The sequence below is a fragment of the Colossoma macropomum genome, unplaced genomic scaffold (assembly GCF_904425465.1).
Source record: "Colossoma macropomum unplaced genomic scaffold, Colossoma_macropomum, whole genome shotgun sequence".
In the NCBI taxonomy this organism is placed as follows: domain Eukaryota; kingdom Metazoa; phylum Chordata; class Actinopteri; order Characiformes; family Serrasalmidae; genus Colossoma; species Colossoma macropomum.
The window spans coordinates 141,833-168,765 of NW_023495346.1; the positions used below are offsets into that span (position 1 = coordinate 141,833).

A 26,933-nucleotide genomic window follows, 5' to 3' on the forward strand; every position below is an offset into this window, starting at 1 on the left:
TCAAGTCAGGACTTTGACTCGGCCACTCCCAAACCTTAATTTTGTTTCTTTTGTACCAGTGAAGGTGGACTTGCTTGTGTGTTTCGGATCGTTGTCCTGCTGCATACCCCAGCTGCGCTTGAGCCTTAGGTCACAAACTGATGAGCGGACATTCTCCTTCAGGGTTTTCTGATTCAGAGCAAAATTAATGGTTCCATCAGTTATGACAAGTTGTCCACGTCCTGCAGAAGCAAAGAAGCTCCAGACCATCACACTACCACCAACATGTTTGACTGTTGGTATGATGTTCTTATGGTGAAATGTGATGTTAGTTTTATGCCAGATGTAAAAGTTCTTCCAGAGAGTTCCATCTTTGACTCATCAGTGCACAGAATATCATTCCAAAGGTCTTGGGGGTCATCTAGATGTTTTTGGCAAATGCGAAACAAGGCTTTGTGTACTTTTTGGTCAGCAGTGGTTTGCGCCTTGCAAATTTTCCCATGGATGTCAATTTTGCCCAGTGCCAGTGTCTATATGTAGAAACATACACACTAACCTTAACTGAGGTAAAGTGAGGCCTTCAGTTCTTTAGATGTTAATCTGGATTCTTTAGTGACCTCCTGGATGAGTCGTTGATGCCCTCTTGGTGAAATATTTTTAGGGCGGCTACTCCTGGTTCTCCACTGTTTTTCCAGTTTGTGGCTTATGACTCTCACTTTAGTTCACTGGAGTCCCAGAGCCGTAGCAATGGCCTTATAACCCTTTCCAGACTGGTAGATTTCAATGACTTTGTTTTGCCTTTGTTTTGGAATGTGGCATCATGTGCTGCTTTTTAAGACCTTCTTGTCTGCTTCACATTGCCAGACTGGTTCCATTTCAGTGATTAGATTCAACAGGTCTGGCAGTAATAATGCCTTGTTGTGTCTAGTAAAATTGAACCCAGTAGTCAATTGAATTTGGTTAACGATTAAGTGGCTAAGGGGGCAATGACTTTTTCACATATGACCAGGGAGGGCTGAACAACATTTTTCTTTTTTTTATAAATGAAATCATCATTTACAAATAGAATTTTGTGTTTACTTGGGTTATCTTTGTCTAATATTAAAAGCTGTTTGATGATCTGAAACATTTAAATGTGACAAATGTGCAATAATAGAAGAAATGGAGACAGGGCAAATACTTTTTCACAGCACTTTATATTTTTGATATATTTTTTGGTACTTTTTATTTAAAAAAATAACAAGAGCAACATTTGTACTTTAAAATCTGATTTAAATCTGAATGTATAGAACAGCACAGTATCAAATCTTCACCATTCCAATCCACGTGTCTTATATTTATAACTGAATGTTTGTCAAAATATTTAAAATCCATTTCTGTCAATGAATTGATAAGATGTCTGAACAAAAGTGTTTTGTATTTGTAAGTCTGTTGTAATGTTAATCAGTAAAGGTAAAACAGAGTCTATCTGTTTATCTGTCTATAACAATAAAAAAGGAAAAGTGTCTGGAAAAGTAAGATATGTGTGTCCCCATGTGGCAGCTCTAGATTTGGGTGCATCTCCATCTCTCTTCCTGTGACTGACCCTCTTTATGGTCAGGAGACTCAGAGCCTTTCTCTAAATTTTGCAATAACCAGAAAAACTGTGTCTGACTGAGTAATGCCAGCCCCACACTCTACCATGCCAATGTTGTCCCATTCCACTGATAGACAGGGTAGCAACACATTTACAAGTGTTATAGAGGAATAGCATGGAGCCTGGGATAGATTCACAGACACAACAAAGTTTCCTTGTTGCACCTAGACACATTATTGGTTAAGGTCAGGGAAGGAAAGATCCTCTGATCCTCATCTTAATGACATCTGTAATGATCACAAAATCTCATGCTGTCCTTTCATTGTGAGGATATTCGGTGTTCATCTCTGGCAGACTAAAATCACTGGAGCTATTAGGCTAATGTAACTAACAAGTATTGTAAGTGGTTTTAAACTGGAATGACCTGGAGTTTTATAGAATTATTATATTAATCTCGCAGCTCCAGTGCAATATGGAAGCATATCAGTATCAAAATTAAAATCAAAAGGTAATATGTGAAATGGCAATGTATTTGTATGTTTGCATTTAAATTTCTCACTCATATATGCAACGTTAAGCTCAAAATGAAAATTCAAATTTAATACTCTGATTTTAATTTGCCGTTTGGTATACTAGTGTTGACTATTAGTATTTCATTTACACAGAGATTTAGTTGCTGTATGAGGAGCTTTATTTATATTGAAATGTATTTCTAGAACTGCATATTTATATGTAATGTGATTATGCAACAATTGCACCATGAAATGTTATTCATCTTTTATGCATTTTCACTCTGTAATAATGCATTTAAATTGCATTATCTAAGAGAACTCCAAGCTAGAAACAGATAAAGCCTTTTCTGCTGAGTGTGCTGTTGGTTCTGCCCTGAAGGGATGATTGACAGTTTAGAAAGTCCATAAAAATGAAAATGTAATTGGGTTGAATGCATTTTCAAAGGCATTTAACCACAGAATGGGCGCAGTAGGTGAGAATATGTAGTTGCACAGAGGAGAGGCGCTGTTTCCCTTTTACATTTGAATTTTGCCCTGTTTCTAGCTTGGAGTTCTCTTTCATAATGCAATTTAAATGCATTATTAGAGAGCGCAAATGCATACAAGATAATTACATTTTAAGTATCATTTTGACACAGTAATTGCATAATCATATTAAGTATATCCATGCAGTTCTGGAAATACATTTTAATTTACATAAAGCTGCTCATAGAGCATCTAAATATTTGTGCAAATGAAATGTCAATACTAGTACACCAAACGGCAAATTAAAATCACAGCTCAACATTGCCTATGGGAGTGGGAAATTTAAATGCAAACATACAAATACACTGGCATTTTACATATTACATTTTCATTTAACACAGATACAGGTATGCTTCCATAGTGCAAAACCATGAATGAAATGAATTCACAAACCAAACATGCCTTGGCTGGTCCACTACATTAGTGGCAAAGATTTTTAAACAAACCATTCTCTTAACTATCCTGAATAGTTACAAACTGCCTCAACGTCTAATCACAATTAGCTACCTCAGATTTTGAAGTTCTCAGTTCATTTAGTGTTCTGCACATGAGTAATTGTTAATCGTTGTGTCATTGTCTCATGTTAAATGGCCTATGACTGTATCAGCATACGTGTTGAATGTCTTTAGAGCCTTTTTTGTCTCCTCTATTGTTTTCTTCTGTTTGTATCTGTTACTTGTGTATCTTTCTACTTCACCAGCAGCCAAAGCTCATGTAATGCTAGATGTATTGCTCCAAAGCCAAATAAGCACCACCAGTGACAGAAGCCAGAATGACACATCTACAACTCCAGCTACAGCTCCTGTTTCTACAACTATTTTCATGACTTCAGTTGCTTTGCCGAATTTCCCTGTAAACTCATCAGTGTAGTTAAACAAGCGATGTATAATTTGTTTGAGTTCGGTTGACTTTATAAAATTTTATAAACTCATTGCTGCTCTTCGAAAGAGCATGTGTAAGTGTTCAGTTATGCGATAGTACACTGTGGGCAGGGGTTAAATTGGGCCTCACCATAGCGCATGATAGCAGAATTTTAGCTTGTTTGCTAAAAGTCTTTGCTGAACCATCCAAATTTTTGTTTATTTGAAATGGGTATTGACGTAATGTAAAAACTGCTTTTACCACATTGGCTTTGCTATAAACTTTATGAAGTACATGAAGTAAGTTAGTTAATCCAGCTGATGCAGCTGAGAAGACTGGTGGGCCTTTTCATTGCTTGCATTTTTTGGGTGTTAACCTTGAACCAAGTTTGAAGTCTGAGAAACAATGCCAAAGTCTGGCCTTATCTCACACTGCACAAGGCTAAGTTGACTCACACTAAGTTAAAAGCTAAGTTGACTAAATTGATGCTTTCATTTTCTCCTGGTTAGATTACTGTAATGCATTGCTAACTGGCTTATCCAAAAAGAGTATACAAACTACAGCTTGTACAGAATACATAAGATCTAGGAGCTATTTTTAGACTGAGCTCAGCAGCTACACTTCTAAGAAGTAATAATGGAGACTAATGATTTTCTCTTCCACATGTCCTGTATATAAATGGAATGGAATGGCAAAAATTAAGGCATTATACATTCATATTGTAGCACCCCATGCCACAGACCTTAAGATGTGTGTATGAAAGAGGAAGAGAGAGAGAGAGAGGCGGGTGGTGTCATGGCCCCCATCATGCACCGCTGCCCTCTCTCCCATTGGTTAAGTGATTTAAGCTGTGTTTATTGTTGTTGTTCACTGCTGTTGAAGTTTATTCTGTGTGTTTGTGTTTAGGTTATTATGTTTATGCCTGTGTTTTTCCTTTGCTTTTGTATACGCTTACCCTCCTGTGGTTTTCTGTTCCCTGTAGCAGCCTCCCTTCTAGTGTGCTGTCTTAGGCCAGTTGGTTTTGCCCATCAAGTGCTTTTCTGTGTTGTAAGTGTGAGACAAATAAATGTATTCAAATATGCTGTCTGCCTCAGTGCCTTCCATGAAAACGCCACAATATGTATTCATATGTTTAAAGGAACATTCAGGCTGAATGATTTTTGGATGTGGCCCTAATTATATAAGCAGAAAACATGCTCTGTTTGAACTGCCCTCCCAGGAACTTGAAGCTGTGCTCCACTATTGTACCGATGATGTGTAGATGGTAATGAGGTGCCTGCCCTGTACTGATGGCAGTGTGCTACAGTGTCACAGTGTGAGTTCTCAATGTTGTGTGTTTATATATTGCCTGTACACATATCGTTTCACATTTCTAGAAACAATGTGTACTGTTATATTGATATTTTTGACAATGCTCTTATATGGTTATGATATCTCTAGGAGATTTAGGATTGATATCCAGAGGAGAGTCCTGGGTTATCTACAGAATAAAAGAGAGACCTTTTTTGGGACAAGTAGACGTTTAGTGCTGTACTTCAACCTCCAAACACCAAGGAAGCAGATGTATGGCAAGTTGTTGTGGGCTTCTAATTCAGTTTTTTTATTCAAGAGCATCAAGTCAAATGTCACCCTTAACATACACAAATAACACTAGTACATATTAATAATACTTTGTTGTTCTACATTTAAAATTTATTTTGCTATGTGCAAGTTTATGAACCTTTTGGAATTACCTGTATTTCTGCACTGACAACAAAAAATGTGGTCTGAGCTTAACATACACTCACTGAGCACTTTGAAGTTCTACAATTACAGACTGTAGTCCATCTGTTATCCCACATTTACTCTGTTTATCAATGGTCCGGATCCCCACAGACCAGGTATTATTTGGGTGGTGGATCATTCTCAGCTCTGCAGTTATGCTGGTGGTATGTTGGTGTGTGTTGGTGTGTGTGCTGATTAAATAATAGAATATGTAATACATTCTCTAATCGTTAAGTCTGTATTTCTACAACAAAAGGTACAAAATTATCTCAGAGTAATACAAGTCTAATTTAATGTACAGAATAACATAACACATCTTATGCTGAGCTATGTGTCCTCCCCCCACACACACAGAAAAAAATATTAAATGAATAAATTAATAATCCTATTGTGACATTCTTTTAGAAGCTGACAGATCTAATCTTATTCATTATTAAGTACAAAACATCCTGAGGTGAACTGATCTTACTTTTTGTCAACATCATTACCTGAAATAAATATGTTTGTGGCGAAAGGTTGATTTGTCTGGGACACAGACAGCAGCAACCAAAACTTCTAACAGCACTCATATTCCAAAATGCATCGTCAATACATTTCGTGTGAAGACAATGCATGGCTACTGTCTTAAACGTTCTGCAGTGGTGCCACCTATTGGTCACTAAAAGAAGTACGCCAAAACAGTTCTCTCTCCCAGCTGTCCATGACACTGGATCAGACATCACCCACCAGCAAAAGCCTTCAGATTACATAAAGAGTTAATAATGCTTACTTTGCACACATACGCAGCTGAGGTTTACTAAAGCAGAATTATTTGAAATCACAAGCCAAGAAGTGTAACTTTTGCAGGATTTTGAGAGCTGATTTGAGAAAGCATTTAGGAAAAGATATGTTGTGCACGTTGTGTGCTGCCTATTTTCCAAGGTATTCAGCCTGACTTACTCTTCTTGTCAGAGTGCTAGAAATTAATTTTATTAACATATTGATATTATCAATATGATCAATTAGTTGATTATTGTCATCTGCTTACTGTACCGTTCCAGATATACCGCTACATACTGTTTTATATTATTGTGAGGTATTTCTCGCTGCTGGTCTTGCTTTGTCTCAGTACATTTTCTTGGACGTTTCCATTGTTAATCTTGATCTAACTGTTGTGTCATTATACTGAACTTTGTGTTTATTTAACGACAATAGAAGAGAAAATACGTTAATACATCCTCTACATAGAACACATTTAAATATGACATTTTAATATTCCTGTTTATTTGCTGAGTTCAGCATAGTGATACATTGATAACATACATTTTAAATACATTCTAAAATCTTATTTTTTACTTTTTCAGCACATAAACAGTAATTGTGTATTAGAATGTGCGGAAGTGTTTTCTGCAGAAGATGCACACTTCAGATAGAAAATGAACAAAACGTCGTTTGACCAGGGGTGCGCAAACTTTTGCATACTCGGCTGCTTCCCCTGCTGGATACAGAAACGTCATCACATGAAAACGAAACTAAAAGAAAGAGCTCGCGCCAAAACACGCGGACTGTTAATCGATCAGGTACGTTTGTATTTCTGTTAACTGAACGTAAAATAGAAGTAAAAACAGTAGAACAGATAGATCAGCGTTTATAGTTGTATTTTACAGCGTACCTGTTTCATGTGTAATTTGACAGTTTATCTTAATCTAACTAAAATCCAGTGTCGACCAAATGGCAGAAGCACGTTTTTTTCGAGCAGAACATATAAAGTGCTGTACTGCAGATTTAGAAATGCGTTTATAAACTAGTGTTTGCCTTGTAATATTTGTAAACAGCATATTTGTAAATTTAACTACGAAATCTCAATTCAGTTTGATTTGTGGAGCACATTTAAATATAGAAGTTGCTTCTCCCTCCTCTAGGCCTCTACAGGATATAATACCGTTATGATAAAAGCAGGACCAGTTTACAAAGACGATTTAACAGAGACACTGGAATCATAGAGATATAAGATCCAGAAGAGTAAGCAGTTCATAAAATGCAGGGAGTGGCTGTAAAGATCTGGAGAATCTACTGATGGTGTGTGGCGCATACAGAATGTTAGACATACACAGATATTTAGGGCAGCAGGGGCTGAGGAGGAAAAAGAGCGCCCTGAATCTCTAAGGTTTAGTACGTTATTAGCATGCATTACCATCACCATTATACTTGGTAATTACTCAAAAAGTAATCCGTATATCACAAGATACTAATTCCAAAGGATTATGTTACTTGTTACTTCCTGGAAAAAGTAACTACTCATTACTTCACTTCTGTGTTACTCCAAATGATCTCAATATTGGCAGATAATTTTGCTTGTTTCAAGCATCTTTCTTCAAGGAGCATATCCTACATTTACCTTGTGTTTCATTTTTTCTCCCTGAGGTCCACTTGTTACATTTGTGTGGTTTTATGTACCAAAACAGTGATGATTCATTTTTACATGACCATTTTACAACCTCTCTTTATCATGTTTTATTACTGTGAATTACAGGCTGATATATGTAAATGAGCTTGTTCTGATTGGTTTTCCCAAGCAATCTGAGCTGAAACACTCCTAATAACTTCAGGGTAAATGGACAGGGCTAAATGGCATCGAGCGAATGGCACCTTTTTAATATTTTAGCATGCTGTCATATATCAAACTTACAAAAAGAAAAGGAAGGAAAATTCAGTGTCCCAAACAAGCAAACTATCTGGCAATATAGTGATAGAATTTGACATAATAAAATGGATAAAGGTTTATAATCTAGTTCAGTAACCTTTTAATATGCTTTTTACAACAGTTTAAATGCATATATGGTGTGTGTGTGTATATATATATATATATATGAAATGCATTTGAACATAACTCAAAACCACCAGCCAGTAAACAGCTTTGAACAGTTGTGTGTGCAAAAATTCACAATATTTTTCATTAAAACACTAAAAAAGTACCACTTCCTGTTTAAAATGCAGGGTTTTGGCTAAAATAAAGGTCTGCCTGTGGACTAAAACATTTTAACAGCAGGATAGCAGGTCACTGTTGACCTACTGAGGGTAAAGCTATTGGTGGGTGCACTAGGTTATTGCCTGTTGTTTTCCAGGCAATCTGCTAGCGGTTAAAAAGAGTTTTAAACAAAATGATGCATTTTGTGATGTGCAAATCATTTAAACCCTATATTTAATTGAGAATAGTACAAAGACAACATATCAAATGTTGAAAAATACTGGTCCATTTTGAATTTGATGCCAGCAACACGTTCCAAAAAAGTTGGGACGGGGGCAACAAAAGGCTGGTAAAGTTGTGTCATGCTAAAAAAAACACCTGCTGGTTTATTGGCAACAGGTCAGTAACATGATTGGGTATTAAAAAGCATCCCAGAGGGGGTGAGTCTTTCAGAAGTAAAGATGAGTCGGGGTTCACCACTCTGTGAAAGACTTCATGAGCAAATAGTGCAACAATTCAAGAATAACATCTCAACATAAAATAGCAAAGAACTTTTGCTTTTCATCATCCACAGTACATAATAATATTAAAAGATTCAGAGAATCTGGAGAAATCTTTGTATGCAAGAGACAAGGCCAAAAACCAGTATTTGCTGGCCATGATCTTCGGGCCCTCAGGTGGCACTGCATGAAAAACAGACATGATTCTGTAGTGGAAATCACTGCATGGGTTAAGAAACACTTCTGAAAAACACTGTCTATGAAAACAGTTCGGCACTGCATCCACACATGCAAGTTAAAACTCTAAAATGCAAAGAAAAAATCATATATAAACAAGATCCAGAGATGCTGCCACCTTCTCTGGGCCTGAGCTCATTTAAAATGAGGGGAAATGGAGAAGTGTCTTGCGGTCCGAAAAATCAACATTTGAAATTCTTTTTTTGAAATCATGGACACTGTGTCCTCCGGGCTAAAGACCACTCAACTTTTTATCAGTGCACAGTTCAAAAGCCAGTATTCATGATGGTACAGTGGTGCATTAGTGCAAATGACATGGGTGAAGTGCACATCTGTGAAGGCACCATTAATGCTGAATGATACATATATGTTTGGCGGCATATGCTGCCACCCAGATGACGTCTTTTTCAGGGAAGGCCTTATTTTAGCAAAACAATGCCAAACCACGTTCTGCATGTACTACAGCAGCATTGCTCTCTATTAAAAGAGTCTGGGTGATAAACTGGCCTGCAGTCCAGACCTGTCACCACTGAAAACATTTGGAAATGAAAAATATGACAAAGGAGACCCTGAACTGTTCAGAAGCTGAAATCCTATATCAAACAAGAATGGGAAAACATTTCACTTTTAAAACTACAGCAGTTGGTCTCCTCAGTTCCCAGAGTTTGTTACAAGAAGAGGTGATGAAACACAGTGGTAAACATGCCCCTGTCCCAACTTTTTTGGAATGTGTTGTTGGCATCAAGTTCAAAATGGGCATATATTTAACAAAAAACAATACAATCTCTCAGTTTCCACATTTGATGTGTTGTCTTTGTAGTATTTTCCTTTAAAAAAATTGGTTCACATGATTTGCATATCATTGCATTCTATTTTTATTTACATTCTGCACAGCGTCCCAACTTTTTTGGAAATGGGATTGTCATTTTAACAATAAAATCATAAATAAAGTCAGTTATATTCACTAATACATAAGACATTCAGATTAAGATATATGACTAATCTTGAAATCAATATAGTTTAATCTGAAGTTCTGTGTTACATTACTGACAAAGACTAAATATGAAGATGAGGCAGCTGATATAAATCTTTACCTTAAATACTTAGACACTGAACAAAGCTCTGCTTTTGAAATTAGCTAGCTAGCTAAGAGATGTTAATCTTACTGTGTCAGAAAAGTTTCTGTATCTGTCCTTTGAATATGTCTTCGCATGGAGCAGCTTAGAATGGCACTCGGCTTCTCTTAGCAGTTCATTGGCTTTATAAGCCAGCTTTTTAAATGCATTTAATATTAGACCTAGTAATATTTTTTCTTTATTGTTTATAACATTTGTTTTGGTTTGTCTTGGCAGCTGGAGACAGAGCGTCTGAAGTTTCACGTTCTTTTTAGTTGTAGCGCTGTTTTGACGGTCGTCACACATCCAGAAGTAGTTGGCCAAATTTATTTTTTGTAATGTAATGTAAGAAAAGGAGTTTTTTTTTTCTTTGACTGATAAAAGACAACAGTGTCATTGTTTTGTCCATGCAGGCATCGCTGGGTTAACATTGCTAGCTAACATATCTGGAGAACATCACATCCTTATAAAGGTAGCAGTAAGATACATTGCAGTTGATTTTTGATTGCAACTGGCATTTAGTACATTTCACACTGCGCTAATATAAACTGTGACCATAAATATTTTTTTTTTTCCAAATTTTCAAGATTAAATATTTTTTTAACATAATCAAAAATGGTGGGACATTGCCTCAACGCTTTGAAAAGTGTGTCAAATACAGCTCCCCCTAGCTACTGCTATTCTGGAGGCCATGCGATTGTGTGCTACATGTCACGCTAAAATGGCAGCCTTTGATTGCTTTGCATGTCATTCAAATTGTTACTTCTTATCAAAGGAGCTATTCTTGGAAATGTTGAGTAATAAAACGTACCAGACTTTCTAGTGATAGTCAGTCTTGCACAGTTATACACACTGATCAGGATGGCACTACAGTCTGAGGGCAAAAGGGTCCATCATTAAGAGCAGGATGGGGTTTTCTCCCTTGAGTCGCTATACAAATGAAATTTGTTAAATCAATTAATAGTGATTAATGCAATGCATATTAGTCTCTGGAACAACTGACACATAAACTGATGCAGAGTTGGGTGCTAGCAATAAGGACACATTCGGCCTAATAATCAAATGAACAAATAGAGCACAGGAGTAGGAAAAAATTTGTCTGTGGTATTAATGCTTTTCAGAGAACACGTCAGCATGTCTTATTTTCCGACTAAATTCTGTATCCAGCTCATCATAAAAGCTGAGGAACAGTGTCTGCTTATTTTCTTCCCTGAAGAAAGCGTTGTCAGAGGTTGGTAGAAATGAAACATGAATATTTAAAAATGATAATATTAGTATAACATTATGATAGGTTGCTGACCATTATGACCAGTAAAAGAGGCCAGCAGTGTATTTTTTCTGAAATAAAATGATTTTGTTTCTGAAGTAACAGGAATTAGAAAAATCATTTACAGGTTTCCTTAAAAAATCTCCTTCCTTTGTGTACAGGTTGTCCTGGTTAAAGGCTTTATTCTGAGGAGGTCCTACCCAAACTGAATAATGGCAGCAAAGAGAACTCAGAGGACACAATTCTGACAGAAAAGGTTGTTCTAGCTGAAGATCTTCTGCTGGACTGTATTATGGCAACAAAGGGGGCACAGGCAGCGGGGGACAGCACTGACAGTGATGACAGCATGGAAGGACATCCAAACTTCTCTGCTGAGGAGAGGTTAGTGTAACTATTGATTTATTCACTGAACTCAATTTGATCTCCAGTTGTTTACTAATATTAATGATCTTAAATGTATATTTTATCTGTGTTTATGATAGAGCACTCCCTGATGATCTCCTGAAGAACAGCAATGAGTTCATAAGACTTTATGAAGAACATCAGCCTGAACTCCAACAGATTATCGAGGATCTGGAAAAGAGCTCATATAAGCTTTTACATAAATACGACGAAGCAACCAGACAGAGTAGAGCAGGGGGGATCACTTCAGCAGCAGGAACTGGAGTTGGACTTGGGCTTGGTTTTTTACTGGCTCCCTTCACTCTTGGTGGTTCCTTGCTTGTTGGAGCAGCTGTGGCAGGGGCAGCTACTACTTCTGGTGCAATATGCAGCCACAAAGCTAACAGAAACAAAAAAGAGGAAGAGGAGAAGGCACTTGAAGATGTGAAGAAGGCTCTGCAGACGTTCAACACAACAGCTAAAACAGTCACCAAACACTTACACAATATCTGTAACCAAGTTGAAAAGATACTGCAGTACCAAAAAGATGAACAGTCTAGATTGTTAAAATCTGAGGTAAAAGAAATCAGAAAGCATGCCGATGATTTGTCAGAGCTTGCAAAACTGTTTACGTCAGAGGACCTACAGAGACTGTTAGAGCAGGGAACAATAACTATAGATGGAACAGAAAACATCAACCCATTTATTACATTTCTGTTAACTTACTTTGGTTTTCTCTCTGTTTTTGAAGATAACAGAACACTCAGAGATTTTGAAAAACTGAGAATAAGGAGGTTTGGAGTGCAGGAGTATGAACTGGAATCAAAAGCAGGACGGTTCATTTTGAAGATGAGAGAAACAATTGATCAATTGCAGAACACCTTAAATGAAATGAACACTTCAAAAACAGAGGTAGAGAACGTGATTGTACTCAACCTGAAGAAGTACATTAGAGGGAGAAACACATAAAAGAGCACAAAATGATTGAAAAGAACGTAGATATGCAGTTTGTAATTATAAGAAAATGGAAGTGCTGCAGAAATCCATCTGTAGAAATAGCTTGAAAACGGGCCTTTAACTTTACACCTTAGCTCAATGTAGCTCTGCTTAGCTTTCAGTGTGCATTTCAAAGGCATTTTCTTAATTACTGACATTTATGAATAACAGCTCCATTAATATGCATTTTATATTTGTAGTGAACACTGGCTGAAACTTTACCCCCAGGCTGAGTGTTTCTAACGTATCAGCAACCCAAAGTTAAGGGCCTTTTGGCTCCAGCGAGTCTGGAGTTGAAAGCGTAAATCTGTCACTTAAAATTTATGACTGAATCAAGAACCAGCACCCCTCTCCCTCGACCCAGGGGGCAACACCTCCCTGGAATATTGGCCACATGGCCCTCCAAAGTCCTGTGGACAACTTTATCTTTAAGTAACAGAAAGTACATTTCTAAGGTATATGTCCACTCCAAACTGCAACTATTCGTTAGAACTCTTTTTAACTAAACTAGACATACCAAGAACAGAACTCATACAGCAAAATTTCAACTTTCTAAATTCCCTAGCGATTTAGAAAACACACAATAAAGAGCTCTGTACCATAGTATAAACTTGAAATCTGTATCAGTCCAGCGGTGTTGGACGGACGCCAAAAGACTCTGAAGGTGTGCGCGCATGTTTTCAGTTCTAGATGCGCGTGCACCTGTCCAACGCGCCGTTGCTAGGAAACACGTGCACAAACACAGCAGGAACACTGACGAGACGCAAGCAGCTTCAGAGCTGGCTAATTAGATTTGAAACACCATGTAAATATTTTAGAAGCCCTATAATAAATAACAGTAGTGGAAATAAAGCGAAATGCAGAGTTTATCAGCACAGAAATTGAGATTTACTAGAAGAATAAAACAAACTTTGAAGGAGCGTCTATTTTTACTGTTTTTCCACAGTGGATTACTCACAGATGCTTCATCGGACCGCGATGGCGCCGCTGTTTTTAGAAGTGGGAGACTCCGCAGTTTCTAAGGATGTGCGTAGTGAACTGCTGCGGTAAAGCATTCCTGAGTTATAAAGCTGAGAAGACAAGGTGTGATTTATGACGCAAAATCCGTCATGAGGGTTGATAGGGTTAAACTAGCTGAAACAGAGGAGGCAGTGATTCTGTGGAAGACATTCCTAAAATTATGCACAACCAATCAGAGTTGGAAACAATGAGTAGCTAGTAACCTTAGGTGAGGAGAACCCAGATCAGCACTCTGGCTCCACCTCCAAAGGGTAGGGCCTCCAGCCGAGCAAAACCAGAGTGCACCGCAAATTTCGGTGGTTCAGTTCAGATTCCTGCGTTCGCAACAAAAGGGTAGCTAAGTTTCTAAGTTTGTGCCAGCCTTGGTCAGGAAGACAGGTCAGAAGTATTAGAACGCTAGAATTTCAGATCTGAAACCTTTGTTTGTTTTGTAACTTGCCTGTTCGTCTACACACCTTAAGTTTAAACCACCCTCAGAAAAGGAAGGTGGATATTCCTTGTCTGGCCAGGGAGAATATATCCATAACTTTCGATTCTGCTAAAGAGAGGTAGTTAGTTAAATTAGTATCACCAGCCTCAGAACCCTGATTGCAACCTGAACCTCTCCAGCGGAGTGGGAGCGGTTCTGACGTCACGGAGACCCAGCATCGCACCCAGAGCCATGCACTGATCTGTGAACAGATTGACCATCGAAAGCCTGCCCAAGCTCCGCCATCAGACGGCCACGAGACGCCTCCACCAATCACTGACGGAAAGGCGCGTGCCCGCACGGAGATGCAGCATCCACGACCAGCGAGGAGAGGAACCACCGTGTGAGCTCCAGCCTTCGATCGAGTCCGTCCTGAGACGACCCCTCCTGAAGTCAGCCCCCGACTCCAACGTAAGCTGGTTCCATCAATTTGCAGTCAGGGCCCTGACACCAATTTATTTAATAAGAGAACTTTTATAGGTACATCCAGCCATACAGTTATTCCCGTCCATGCTTAGTTTAATTCTCTAGAGGCTCTCCCAAGCGACTTCCCAAACCACACTGCCTCACACCATTTAGCCGTGAATCACTCTACTCGAGCTATTTTGTCTTTCATTACTATCATTTTGTTTTGTTTTGTTTTGTTTTCTGGTTTTATTTTCTATTGTTTATCATTGAATGTAGTCCAAAAGTAGTTTGATATTTAGCCAATAAATTCCCTTTTCCGAAGCATCCTTGGTGCGAGCGTTTCTCTCTCTTGCCCTGGTCTGTAGACTTCAAATAAATCCGGGTTACCTCACACCCTCACATAAGGTTCTAGCAATAATAATATTAAAAATTGCAAAACCTGTTACATATTGCATGATGTTATTATAATGCATTATATTGTAGGTTACATTTATATGTATCTTTACTGCTCTTTAAAATTTTGGAAATTCACACTCAAGATCTTTGGCTTGTGCTGTGAATTACTTCTTCAGTTATCACAGCCTCACTGCATGTTCAATCTTTAGTGTAGAGTTAGAGAAGCTGCTTTCTCTGCTTCTTCTGCCCAATTATAGAGCCAAATGTCCAAAATAAATATCATCACTGATCACCTTTGAACTGTGGTGTTCTCTTTTAGCAGCACTTCTGGATTATCCATGTTAAAGGACAGAAAGGTCAGTTACAGTCCTAAAGAGTCTCCCTGGTTGCAGATGAACTTTCATAGTTTCCTCAGCCTTCCATCATTACCTGTTTATTAATTTCTCAGCTAGGATTACAGTTTTTCACAATTGCTAACAAGCATTTTCAGTACTGAGTTATTGTCTTCAAAACTATTCACACAGTTAGTACAACATCACCCTGCTGGAATGAAATTACAAGCATGTTTTTCCATGTGTCCATGTCCAAAATTCTTCAATTTGGCAAAATATTTAGCTTTTAATGGTCTTATTAACAAATCAGTAAACCAACTGTATATATATATATATATATATATATATATATATATATATATATATATATATATATATATATATATATATATATATGCACTATACTTTGTGTATAGAGTAATAGAGTATGCCTGTTTAGGACTCGAAGATTAGGACTTTTGACTTGGGACTCACCTTCACTGACTCAGAACTTGAATTAAGACTCAACTGTCTTGACTTGGGACTTGAGTGTCAAGACTTGAGAGTTACTTGTTACTTGCAACTTAGTGACTTGTTCCCACCTCTGACTCTGAAGTATGGCAATGTTATAGTCTTCTGAGGGAACTCGCAGACAGTCTTTTACAAAAATAACAGTCCGTATTTTTCCACTCAGCAATGATGACTTCAAACAGTTGAAAACAATGGCCATGCAAGTTTGTGTGTGATTTAAGATCAAATATTCTCTATAGGGTTTAAATCTGGACTCTGACCAGGCCAAAACTATCGGTAAAACCATCACTCATTTGGGCTTGGCCCACACAGGAGTGTATGTTTAGGTTAAGGTGAATGATGTGATTTGTATTATTGCCAAATAAATAACTTCTAATGAAGGAAAGGGTTTGCTGTTTTGTATGCCTGTGATATTGACAGATTTGCTAAAACCCCCCAAAACAAGATAGATAGATAGATAGATAGATAGATAGATAGATAGATAGATAGATAGATAGATAGATAAATAAATAAATAAATAAATAAATAAATAAAAATCCCAAATGTTTGATTTGTCTGTCATACCTAAATGTGATTGTTGGGAATCTCAAGAATGTTCTCCTTCCTTCACAATGAGTCATTTGGCTGGTCTATACTGGAATTGAATAATTTAATACCAAAATGCTGTATGTCATTTTTCACCAATTTTAGTTATCATGAGTCTCTAAAAAGAAAAACAGCTGATGTAAAAAGGAAAATACATTTTTGTTTCTTTCATAAAGGTGGAATTAATCAGAAAATATAATTGGTATTTCTTTTTTCTATAAAGCTCACTCTCAACAACACATTATTAAAACATAATAATAAATTCTTGAAAGTGATCCAAAATACATTTAGGAACAAAACCTTCAACTATAGTTTTAGCACTACTGATAGATAACAAAACATCAGTGTACACTATTTGCAGTGTACACTATTTCTGTCTGGCTAATATTTACAAAACTGTGTAAGGTTCTTTTTTTTTGCAATTTTAGGAGAAGCAAAACAAAATAGTCCAATCAAAAATATCAGGTTTGTAAAACAGTCTTTCAGTGTAGAACAGCAATTTAGAAAGAAATGACTCATTAACTTAATGCTATTCTAAATACAATCTAAATACCATGACATCATGACATATTTGGAACATGTTTTGGAACATGTTGCACATTCCATACTAATGATGCCAGTGCGCTACAGTGTCACAGTGTGAGTTCTAAACATTAGTTTTTTTTATAAATTGTTTGTATACAAATGTCAAGAATGTATCTTAAGAGCAATGTTAGAATGTAATTCAAGTAGGTTGTATGAATGAGAACTCAGGGTCTTTTGTTTGTTAAGCGTATAATGCTACATGTCTCTCTACAGGTTGTAAAGCAACGTTTACCTCACTCAGTATGTTAAATGAAAGATGTAGATTGATATTCTGTAGATTTTGCTCCATATGTCTATAAATAAGACATTGCATTATTCACAGGATCATCAGACATATTGAGGCACCACTAAGAGGAATGTAAGAGACATTATTGACTATGGAGAGTTGAAAAATTCTGAGGAGTTGTGCTTGAATATCAAATATCGAGGAACATGAGTGTGTGTAGTGGAGTTTGTAAAGATTCAATAAATCATAATTTTACTACATTATGATATTCTCCAGTTTCAGCCAGAGACATGTCAAAATCTGTAACAAAAAATCATGAACATTGATTAAGCCTAGTCTAGGTCTGAACATAATGTCAGCTGTACTTTACCATGAAATTTCTATGCAGTCTAGGCTTCAGCTTAATCTTTGTTTTAAATATAACATGAAATGTGTTGTCTTTAACTGCACACACAGATGTTTGTGGTTAAGAACACAATTATATTTTTACACACCTGATTTGAGAGTGTACAGAATTACTTTATTCAGAATAAATTTGTTTTGTAACTTTGTAACAGGATTTTGTTTGTTGTCTGTTGTTTTGTTATACTGAACTTTGTGTATATGTAATGACAATAAACTTAATAAAACTAGTAAAAACCACATACAATCAAATGCAAAAGTTTGAACAGCTCTGATCATATTACGTTTTGTCAATTTTCTAAGAGAAAATATGAAAAAAATACATGCTCTACAGACAAACTATAAATATATCACTTTCTGCAAAGTTTGCACAATTTTTATTTTTTCGCTGAGTTTCATGTATGGGGAATTCAATAATTTTAAATGTGCCATAACCTTTGCACAGGACAAATCTTATGTTTTACTTTTTTTCAGTAGTTTTCAGTATGTAAACAGTATGCATTTAAATGTGTAGCAGTGTGGTCTCTGTAGGGGATGTGCTGACCACGAAGGGGAGAGACCCAGAAGAAAAAGCACGGAGTGACTGAAGAATCTATTAATAGTGTGGGGCACTTACAGAATTTTACAGAGACACAGATATTTAGGGGAGCAGAGCCTGAGGAGGATAAAGAAAAAATTAAAGTTACTCTGGTACTGTAGTATCTCGTACCGAGATAAAGAGTGGCCAGTTTAGTCCTTCAGAAGCTTCCCAAGGACATCTGTGTCCTAAAGCTAGTCACGAACATGACGGGCGCTGATAACGTACTGAAGCAATTACGCATGGCAACTGTTGCTAAGCAGTCATTTGAGTAAATAAGATGGAAATTAGCAGATTATGATTGGCCGTAATACAGTGACAGCGCTAAAAAAAAAAGTAATTCCTTTATCCCAGGAATGCTGCATAATAAATATACTGTCCCCATTTGGTTGTGCAGGCCTGTGATACTGTGGCTGTGCTCCTGAGCAGACTGCATTATCATAACGGCACTGTTCCTTTGTTTAATTTCAAGAATGGAGGACAGTGAAAAGAACTCTTCTTAAACTACAGAGTTATTTTGTTCTCATAGCTAGTTACAGCCACATGCACGCTACTGATCATTAATCCAACTCTACTAGAGTGAACTACATTTAACATCACAATTTTAAGTCTCAGTCTCAGGCACTGTGGCCACATGGAGCTTTTGGGGCTGCAGGGCTCAGCTCTAACTCAGCGTCGATCAGGCTGAAAGACACAGCTGAAAAACGGAATAAAGCACAGTGCAGGGATTTCATAAAATGTTTTATTTTGTTTACACTGAGAGGTAGATGTAGTTGTCAAATGATGAGTATATGCTAGCTGCGCATGTTACATGGATAGTTCTACTGAACTGGTTAAAAACACATTTGGGACTTTTAACTGACTTGGCTTTGAGTGACACTGCATCTTAATTATGTTTATTTTATTAAAATAAATAACTGAACATTCCATTTCACCACCAAAACAATCATTACACAAATGAAACTAGCAAACACAACTTTGAACTGGTGTGCACTCATGTAATCATGATGTTTTTCATTAAAAGACAAAAAGTTGACTTAATTGCAATAAATATGTGTTTTGGTAGTGACAATTTTTAATGTTCCACATTGATTTTCAGATTTTGGGACATGTTTATTTCAAAACAATGATTCAAAACAATCTAACTGCTCACCATGTGGCCATGAGGGACAGAGATGCTGTTTCACTTCCTGCTCTAATATGCAGGGCTGTGGCTAAAATAAGTCTCCACCTATGGACTCTTTAGCAGCAGCATAGTGGGATAGCCCACTGACGGTAAAGCTGGTGGTGCGTGCACTCTTGGCAGACACCGAACATCAGAAAGATGTTGCACTCCAACATTAGAGAGACGTTAAATTCTGGTTGGAAATCAAAATCCGACATTTGTTAAAAAAAACAACATTGGGTTGACAGAAAGCTCCAAAATTAGGTAGGAGTGGGCAGCCATAGCTCTGGCACCTGGGGAGCATTTGAGTGCTTTGCTCAAAGGCACTTCAACCATGGACAGGAGGAGTTGGGGATTGAACCACCAGCTCTGCAACTTGTGGACAACCTGCTCTACCAACGCATCTATAGGTACCGCGAAGGCAGTGGCTTGGCTGTGACTTGGTCGTGAATGAGCCGTAAAGGAAAAGCCACAAAAACATTCAGAACAACAAACTTAATCAGACACTTAAAACACAATCACCCTGCTGAACATGCCAAATTTCTAGAAGCTAGAAAAGGCAGAAATGAATTTATATGTTTTGCTTCCCTTTGCTCACAGTCACCATCCATGACATGTAAATAAGTCCAAAGGAAATAACTTGTGAAATGTGTCCAACAGGCAGCTTACTCCTATATCTTTCCACCACAAGAGGTCAGAGCAGTGGCAAGTAGTTGAATTGACTGGTAACACAACTGACATTGATATCAGTTGCTTCCTGCAACATTCAAGTCATTTCAAAACCCTGATGAAGCCCTTGCTCTTACGACAGTGAACGAACTGCGTCAAACTTCATAAGATCTATTACACTAGAGCACCAAATACCACTGTATATAGACATTTTCACCAGAACATTGTCTTTTACGTTTTTCCTTGTCTGACTCTGGACTTTAATTAGCTGTTGTGGACAGTGACTGTGAGCAAAGGTAAGACAAATATCTAGTTTATTAGTTTCTTTTTTTTCTGTGGGGCACAGAAATCTAGCACTGTTGAGTATCATTCTTTAGTCCTCAGCAATGGATTTTTGTGAACTAGCTCCATTTTCCACTTAGCATGTGTCTGGATATTTTTGTAATCTTTGTCCACACAAAGAACTAACTTTGAAAACTATGTTTTTAAAAATAAAAAATGCACACTCTCCAGCTTTAGTTTTTGCCACTTTGCCTTTTCTAGCTTCTAAAAGTTGGGTATGTTCAGCAGGGTGACAGTGTTTTAAGTGTCTGATTAAGTTTGTTGTTCTGAATGTTTTTGTTGTTGTTTGCAAGGCACTCAAATGCTCTCAGCACGATGCAGTCACAGCTGCCAGCTGCTCCTATGTAAAATTGGACCTTGATCAACCCAACATTGTTTTTGACAGATACCCAATTTTGATTTCCAACCGAAATTCAATGTCAGTCCAATGTTAGAGGTTGACATCAAGCCAGTGTTGGTTTGGGTCTGTTGAACATTACAGTCAAACATTGTTCTGACATCAAATTGATGTCCAGTGCCTGCAGGGTAAAGGCTGAATTTGAGGACATAGGAGCTGATATAAATCATTGCCATAAACATTAAAATACACTAAACAAAGCTTTTGAAATTAGCTAGCGAAGAGATGTTAATCTTACTCCATCAGAGGAGTTTCTGTATGTGTCCCTTGAGCATTAAATGTCTGTCTTTACCTGGAGCAGCTAGTTAGAGTAGCGTTCGGCTGCTCTTAGCAGTTCATTATCTTTATGAGAGCAACGAGCCCTTGCCTTACCGAAGCCAATTCATTATACAAGCCAAACAGCTGTAATGAATCTAGTACAGAGTCAGCAACAAGATTTTCAACAAAATCATTTTGTATTAAGCCTAGTCATTTTTTTCTTAAATGCTTATAATGTTTGTCTTGGCAGCTGTAGACAGAGCGTCTGAGGTACACTAATATGTCTCTTGCACATTCTTTCTAGTTGTTGCACCATTTTGACCTTTGTCACACATCTAAAAGTAGTGGGCCAAAATATTATTTATGATGTAAGAGAGGGAGGGCTACTTCGACAGGATTCAATGATTTCAAACATATTCAGAATGACTGTCCAACATGAAAGCAGTTGATTAAGACTTTTACCTATAACACACAACATCATGGGGCAACAGAGGCTAAAGGCACCTGCTATGCTATCAATTGAAAATGAATTTATTCACGTATTGGAGGAGTTTGAGAGAAACGTTTTGACAAGTTTGCCCAGATGGAAGATCATTGTGCATCTTTTCTTTTCGAGCAGTGAACGTCACTGGTGAGTTATTTTGTATTATTACAAGGCGTTTTATTCCTAATGTCCGGAAAGCTCTGATATGTTGCTTTGGATGTGTATTTGCAGAACACAGTGATCGTTTACTGCTAGATTGGATTTGTAACAAGAAACTGAATAACATGGTTTTGTGAGATCCAATGCTGTTATCATATCGCTCATATTCAGTGGCGTCTCTGGCACAGAAAACCTGGTGGGGCACAATAAACTGTGGGGTCAGCAGCCGACTTGTCAATGAAACTACACACAAGCCTGATCCAAACACAAGCGCACTCCATCAATGAAATCATAAATTCATAAATGAATGTAACATGGTGCAGAAGTTAGTGGAAGTGGAGACAGGAATATGAGTGATAGGATAACATCAACCAAATGATTAAAATTCTGTTATTATCTTTAGTTTTTTTCTCTGTTTTTGAAGATGAAAGAACACAGTTTGGAGTGCAGAAGAATTAACTAGAATCAAAAGCAGAACATTTTGAAAATGCATGAAATGATTGATCATTTTCAAAAATAGAGGTAGAGAACGTGATTTTACTCAAACTGAAAGAATACTTCAGAGAGAGAGGAATACGCAAAAGTGCAGAAAATGATTAAAAAGCATAGATATGCAGTTTATTTCTTTATTATTATTATAAGAGAGTTGAAGGGCTGCAGAAATCCAGAACTAACAGTGTAAACATATAAATTTAAAATGATTTAGTGATTTTAGATTGAGAGATTTAAAACTAAGGAAAGTTTTTAGCTTGCATTGTTTGTTTCTGTGTACATCGGATGACCATTAACTTGCTTAATTGTCTGCATTCTTGAGTACTGCCATCTAGTGACCATAATATATAAATGTTTTTGTGTTTACTGTAAGTCATCTTAGTGAATGAAGCTGCTGAAAAACAGTGTGTCATGTCACTTTCTATCTTTTCTACAGAGCACCATGCGGAAATTACATTTTAAGAACTAATCCAACATAATCCTCCACAGTCCACTGCACTTGTTGCTGTTTCTGTTTTTATCATTGGGCTTTTATGCTTGATATTTTTATAGGTAAAGTGTGAATTTAACTGAAAATATACATGCATTTTTTACACCTTAGCTCACTTTGAGCGGCTGCCTGTCCTAAGAGGGTCTGACCTGAGATGCGGCCAGTGCACTGCACAGAAGTGTAAAACTGTATCCACTTATACTGTTTTGTGTCTGTGCTGTTATCCGGTGTCGACCAGAGGAGGATGGGTTCCCCTTTTGAGTCTGGTTCCTCTCAAGGTTTCTTCCTCCTGTTGAGGGAGTTTTTCCTTGCCACTGTCGCCAAGGCTTGCTCACTGGGGGCGTGGACCCGGATTCTCTGTAAAGCTGCTTTGTGACAACATCTGTTGTAAAAGACGCTATATAAATAAATTTGACTTGACTTGACTTGACTTTAGCTCTACTCAGCTTCTTAGGTATTGTCTTAATAAATGAATGACATTTATGAGTAACTCTGCTCCATTAATATGCTTTGAATATTGCACTATTTGAATAAAATTTGTTATATCATGATTTATATGTATCTTTACTTCTGTTTACAGTGTTAGAAATTCACACTGAAGAACTTTGGCCTGTACAGAGATTGCATTTCTTCAGTCATCACATCACTGCGTGTTTAATTTTTGCTTTTCCTGCTTCCTCTGCCAGATGATGGAGCCAAATATCTGAAATAAAACTCAACACTGATCATCTTTAAACTGAGTGTGGCATTCTCTTTTACCGACACCTCTGGATTATCTAAGATAAAAGAACTGAAAGGTAGTTACAGCATTAAGGTGCCTCGCCGGTTCTGGAGGAACTCAGTTTTCTGAGCCTTCTATTAATACTTATTTATTAATTTCATCATCTGGGATTATAGTTTTTACAGTTGCTAACACACATTTTGAGTTCACTTTTTCAAAACTCTTCACACAGTTCCCACAACTTTACTATGTATAGACCAAATTAAAAGTATTTTTTCCCATGTTTTTTAATATAAAGAATGCATTCAAATTCTTTAATTCTCTTCTCATTGAGTCTCAGCTTTTAAGAAAACTGTATATTTCTGTAGTTCAGATTGCAAATGCTTGCAAAGACTTTTACAAAACTGCTACATTGAACTCCAGAACCTGACAATAAATTTCACATCAGTTTGCTAAAACCAGTAACAGTCAAAGCCCAAAAAATGATAATGATTATAGAGACAAACTGCTGATTGAATTTATGTAAACAGAACTACAGTGTTACTTACTCTATACTTCATTGACTTACATGAAAATTAGTGGATCTTGATGCCAACAGTTGTAAGTGTTTCTGAGGTGACTGTGCTGTGATTGATAAAGTATTCCTGTTGTAATAACACTAGTGTTGAAGTTTTGATTAAATGCGTTTATTTTGCAGGGATTCATAGCTTTTTGAGTATGAAATGAACTGCTGTACTGTGTTTCATGTTTCTGCAGAAAGGGGTGTGAAGAGTTTTGAAAAAAGTGAACTTGACACTGAAAAATGATTCTGAGCCTTTTAAAAACCGTAATAAAGTGTGTCTCATCTTATTATTCTATACATGCCTACCATTGTCATTTTGTTCATTTATGAGTGATGCCTTCCAGCCAGTTGCATAGGTGCCATCTTGTGCCAGACAAGTCATTCTAACAATGTGATCTATCTGTATATCGGTGTATATTTAAGTGACCAATAGCAGAACAGTGTTAAACAAGAATTAATAAAACAAAAATTTGATGCTTATGTTTTTATTCATTTTTGCAGATTTTTAAAGATCTTTCTTTTAAAGATGTACTTTAAAAATAAAAAATAAAGGACATAAAATAAAAGAAGGTTGTCACATACAATGAATTTGTCTTTAGTTATCGTAACATTTTATTTTGATGGTCCACTGTGATGCTTTGTAGATGCTCAGTTTGTCTTCAACAAATATTAACTGAACTAGAATTTGAGTGTGAAAATTGTATCAAATCTAATCCTATCTTTAAACACTAAAATCAACACTAAACCTACACCTACTCCTAAACCTGACCCTACCCTTAACTTCAACACTAAACCTACACCTACTCCTAAACCTAACTTCATCACCAAAGCTATGCCTACTCCTAAACCTGACCCTAATCTTAACTTCGACATTAAACCTAGTGTCTGCCACGCATACACATGATTTTTTTTGCTTTTTAATAATATTCCAGTGTAGCACGTCATGCACTACCCTGGGCACAAGGAGTACGCTGGAGGCAGGATTCATGGTGGCATCAGCCATTTCACAAACCAAATAAACAAAGCAAACAGAAACAGTCTTCTGCTGCTGCTCACCCCTTTCTCTCTCTGTTCCCTCTCTGATTGAAAGTTTGCCCGCGGGAGAGTGAAACTGCGCGAGAGATAGAAAGTTTGCCTGCGAGAGAGAGTGAAACTACGTGAGAGAGAGATTGAAAGTTTATTTACCTGAAGCATGCCTCAATCATGCTGACACAGTTCTGTCTTTTTTAGCTTGCCGTCCCGGCATTTGGCCTACCACTAAGAGTTATGGGTGACAGGGTCAGAGAAAATGTGTTGTAGAATAGATGATAAGAAAAAGAGGCATAGAAAACTATTGTTGGGGGAAGCGTGCATACATGGGTTTGTGAGCAAATACTAACTTTTTTTAAATGTACAACTGAAACAGTCCATCTCTCCTTAGTGTTCCAATAATTTACTTCTCACTGTGTGAGCTTTCATCAGTGTCATAAATAATAAAGTGTTTTATTAGAATATCTAAAAAGGTAACATTACTGTTAGGTCAATGCACAAATATTCAGATGGCTGTAGATTGTATGGTATAACAGGCTACTATCTACAAATTACTGCTGACTTTTATTTTATCTTAAAATCCTTATGAAACAATTTATCTTCCACTGGTCCCAACTAAAGATGGATGAAGCAGTGGATTGAGCTGAGAGTGGAATATGTGCTCCACTTGCAAAAACATTGCTATTATACTGTCAAGAAGTTGAGACAACAGGGGACGTATGACAGGGCCTTGACAATCCTGCAGCATACGATCATATTGCAATATGATTTCATTCTAAGTGATTGTGAATAAAGTACATAAAATGACAAAGAATTGTTATAATAATGTCTTAATGCAACAATAAGTAAACAAAATAATATGATATACAATCATTAACAGCATTTGACTGTGCTCTTCCAACAATTGTTGGCAGTGTTCTAGATTATTGAAATCTCTAGCCTGCAAACGTTCACAAAAAAGTATGCAAGTCTTTAGCTCCCTAAAGTACTGCTCTATATCATTACTCTGAATTGTAAAAAAAAATAGGATACATAAAGACTAAGGCTATCTTTTGCATCCCCATTCATTCAGTGGTTAACATGAACAAGTTCCTCCCCAGTGTCAAGTTCAACACCTCACAGTTTCAATCTCTCTCGTGGGCAAACTTTCAATCTCTCTTGCGCGTATTCAGTCTCTCTCGCGCAGTATCTCAGCCTCTTTTGCGTCCTAAATGTTCATTCTGACTCGCGTTTCCTCGCACATCTTTTGTCATGTTTGGCGCCGCATAAAATGGCGCGTCTGAGCCGAGAGGGAAGGAGAGCTCGTTGTTCCGCCTCCTCGTCACCGCTCCACCGTCGCCTCACCCCATCACCACACCCACCCGCAGCTGGTCCGCCCGGATCGTGAGGCTAATTAACGTGGCATTAACGGAGGCGGCGCCCAGGAGGCGGGGCTCGGGACTCGCGCGCCGTCCCCGCTCACCCGTGGTGTTTCTCTATCCGCCGTCCTCGTCGGGCTTCGACCCCACGCGGAGCTCGGCCCCGCCTTCCACCCGGCTCTGGCGGCCTCGGGCCGGTGGACGGGCGCTCGGGACATCCAGATGTTTATTAATGCGTGTAGTCAGTGTTAATAGCATGGTGAGAAGGAAGGCGAATAAGATCAAAGATGGAAAGAACATGTGATTTGTTTGGGAAAGGAAAGGGTTAAGCTTTTGAGTTCTTTCAGGGTGGCTGCTGTTTAAATCTGATCTGTATTTGCTGGTTACAGAGAGTGCAGGTAACTCCCTCCTGGGACGAGTCAGAGATTAAACCTATGTGTAAAACGAAAGGATCACTCATGTATGGTCACATTTTGTCTGATATCAGATAACTGTTATGGAAATATAGTATAAAGACAAATATAAAGACAAAATGTACGTCGGTAGTATTATAATATTTTTGTTCAATACTACAGAGGTCTTAATTGATTATTAGCCAATCGGAGACTGTTGCTATGCAGATTTTCTTTCACTGTTT

At 37.5% G+C, this 26,933-nt stretch overlaps 1 protein-coding gene across 2 annotated transcripts; it reads left to right on the plus strand.

Moving 5' to 3' along the window:
• The first annotated feature begins 6,714 nt into the window (after positions 1-6,714).
• On the plus strand, positions 6,715-14,071 carry LOC118801838. Of its 2 annotated transcripts, none has more exons than XM_036562217.1 (3): positions 6,715-6,776; positions 11,445-11,664; positions 11,766-14,071. In XM_036562217.1, exons 2-3 carry the CDS (start codon positions 11,576-11,578, stop codon positions 12,631-12,633), a joined length of 957 nt encoding a protein of 318 aa, XP_036418110.1. In that variant the 5' UTR covers positions 6,715-6,776; positions 11,445-11,575; the 3' UTR covers positions 12,634-14,071. The 2 variants fall into 2 exon arrangements, with proteins under 2 accessions (XP_036418110.1, XP_036418111.1); XM_036562218.1 differs by lacking the exon at positions 6,715-6,776 and adding an exon at positions 11,150-11,247.
• The last annotated feature ends 12,862 nt before the right edge of the window (positions 14,072-26,933 follow it).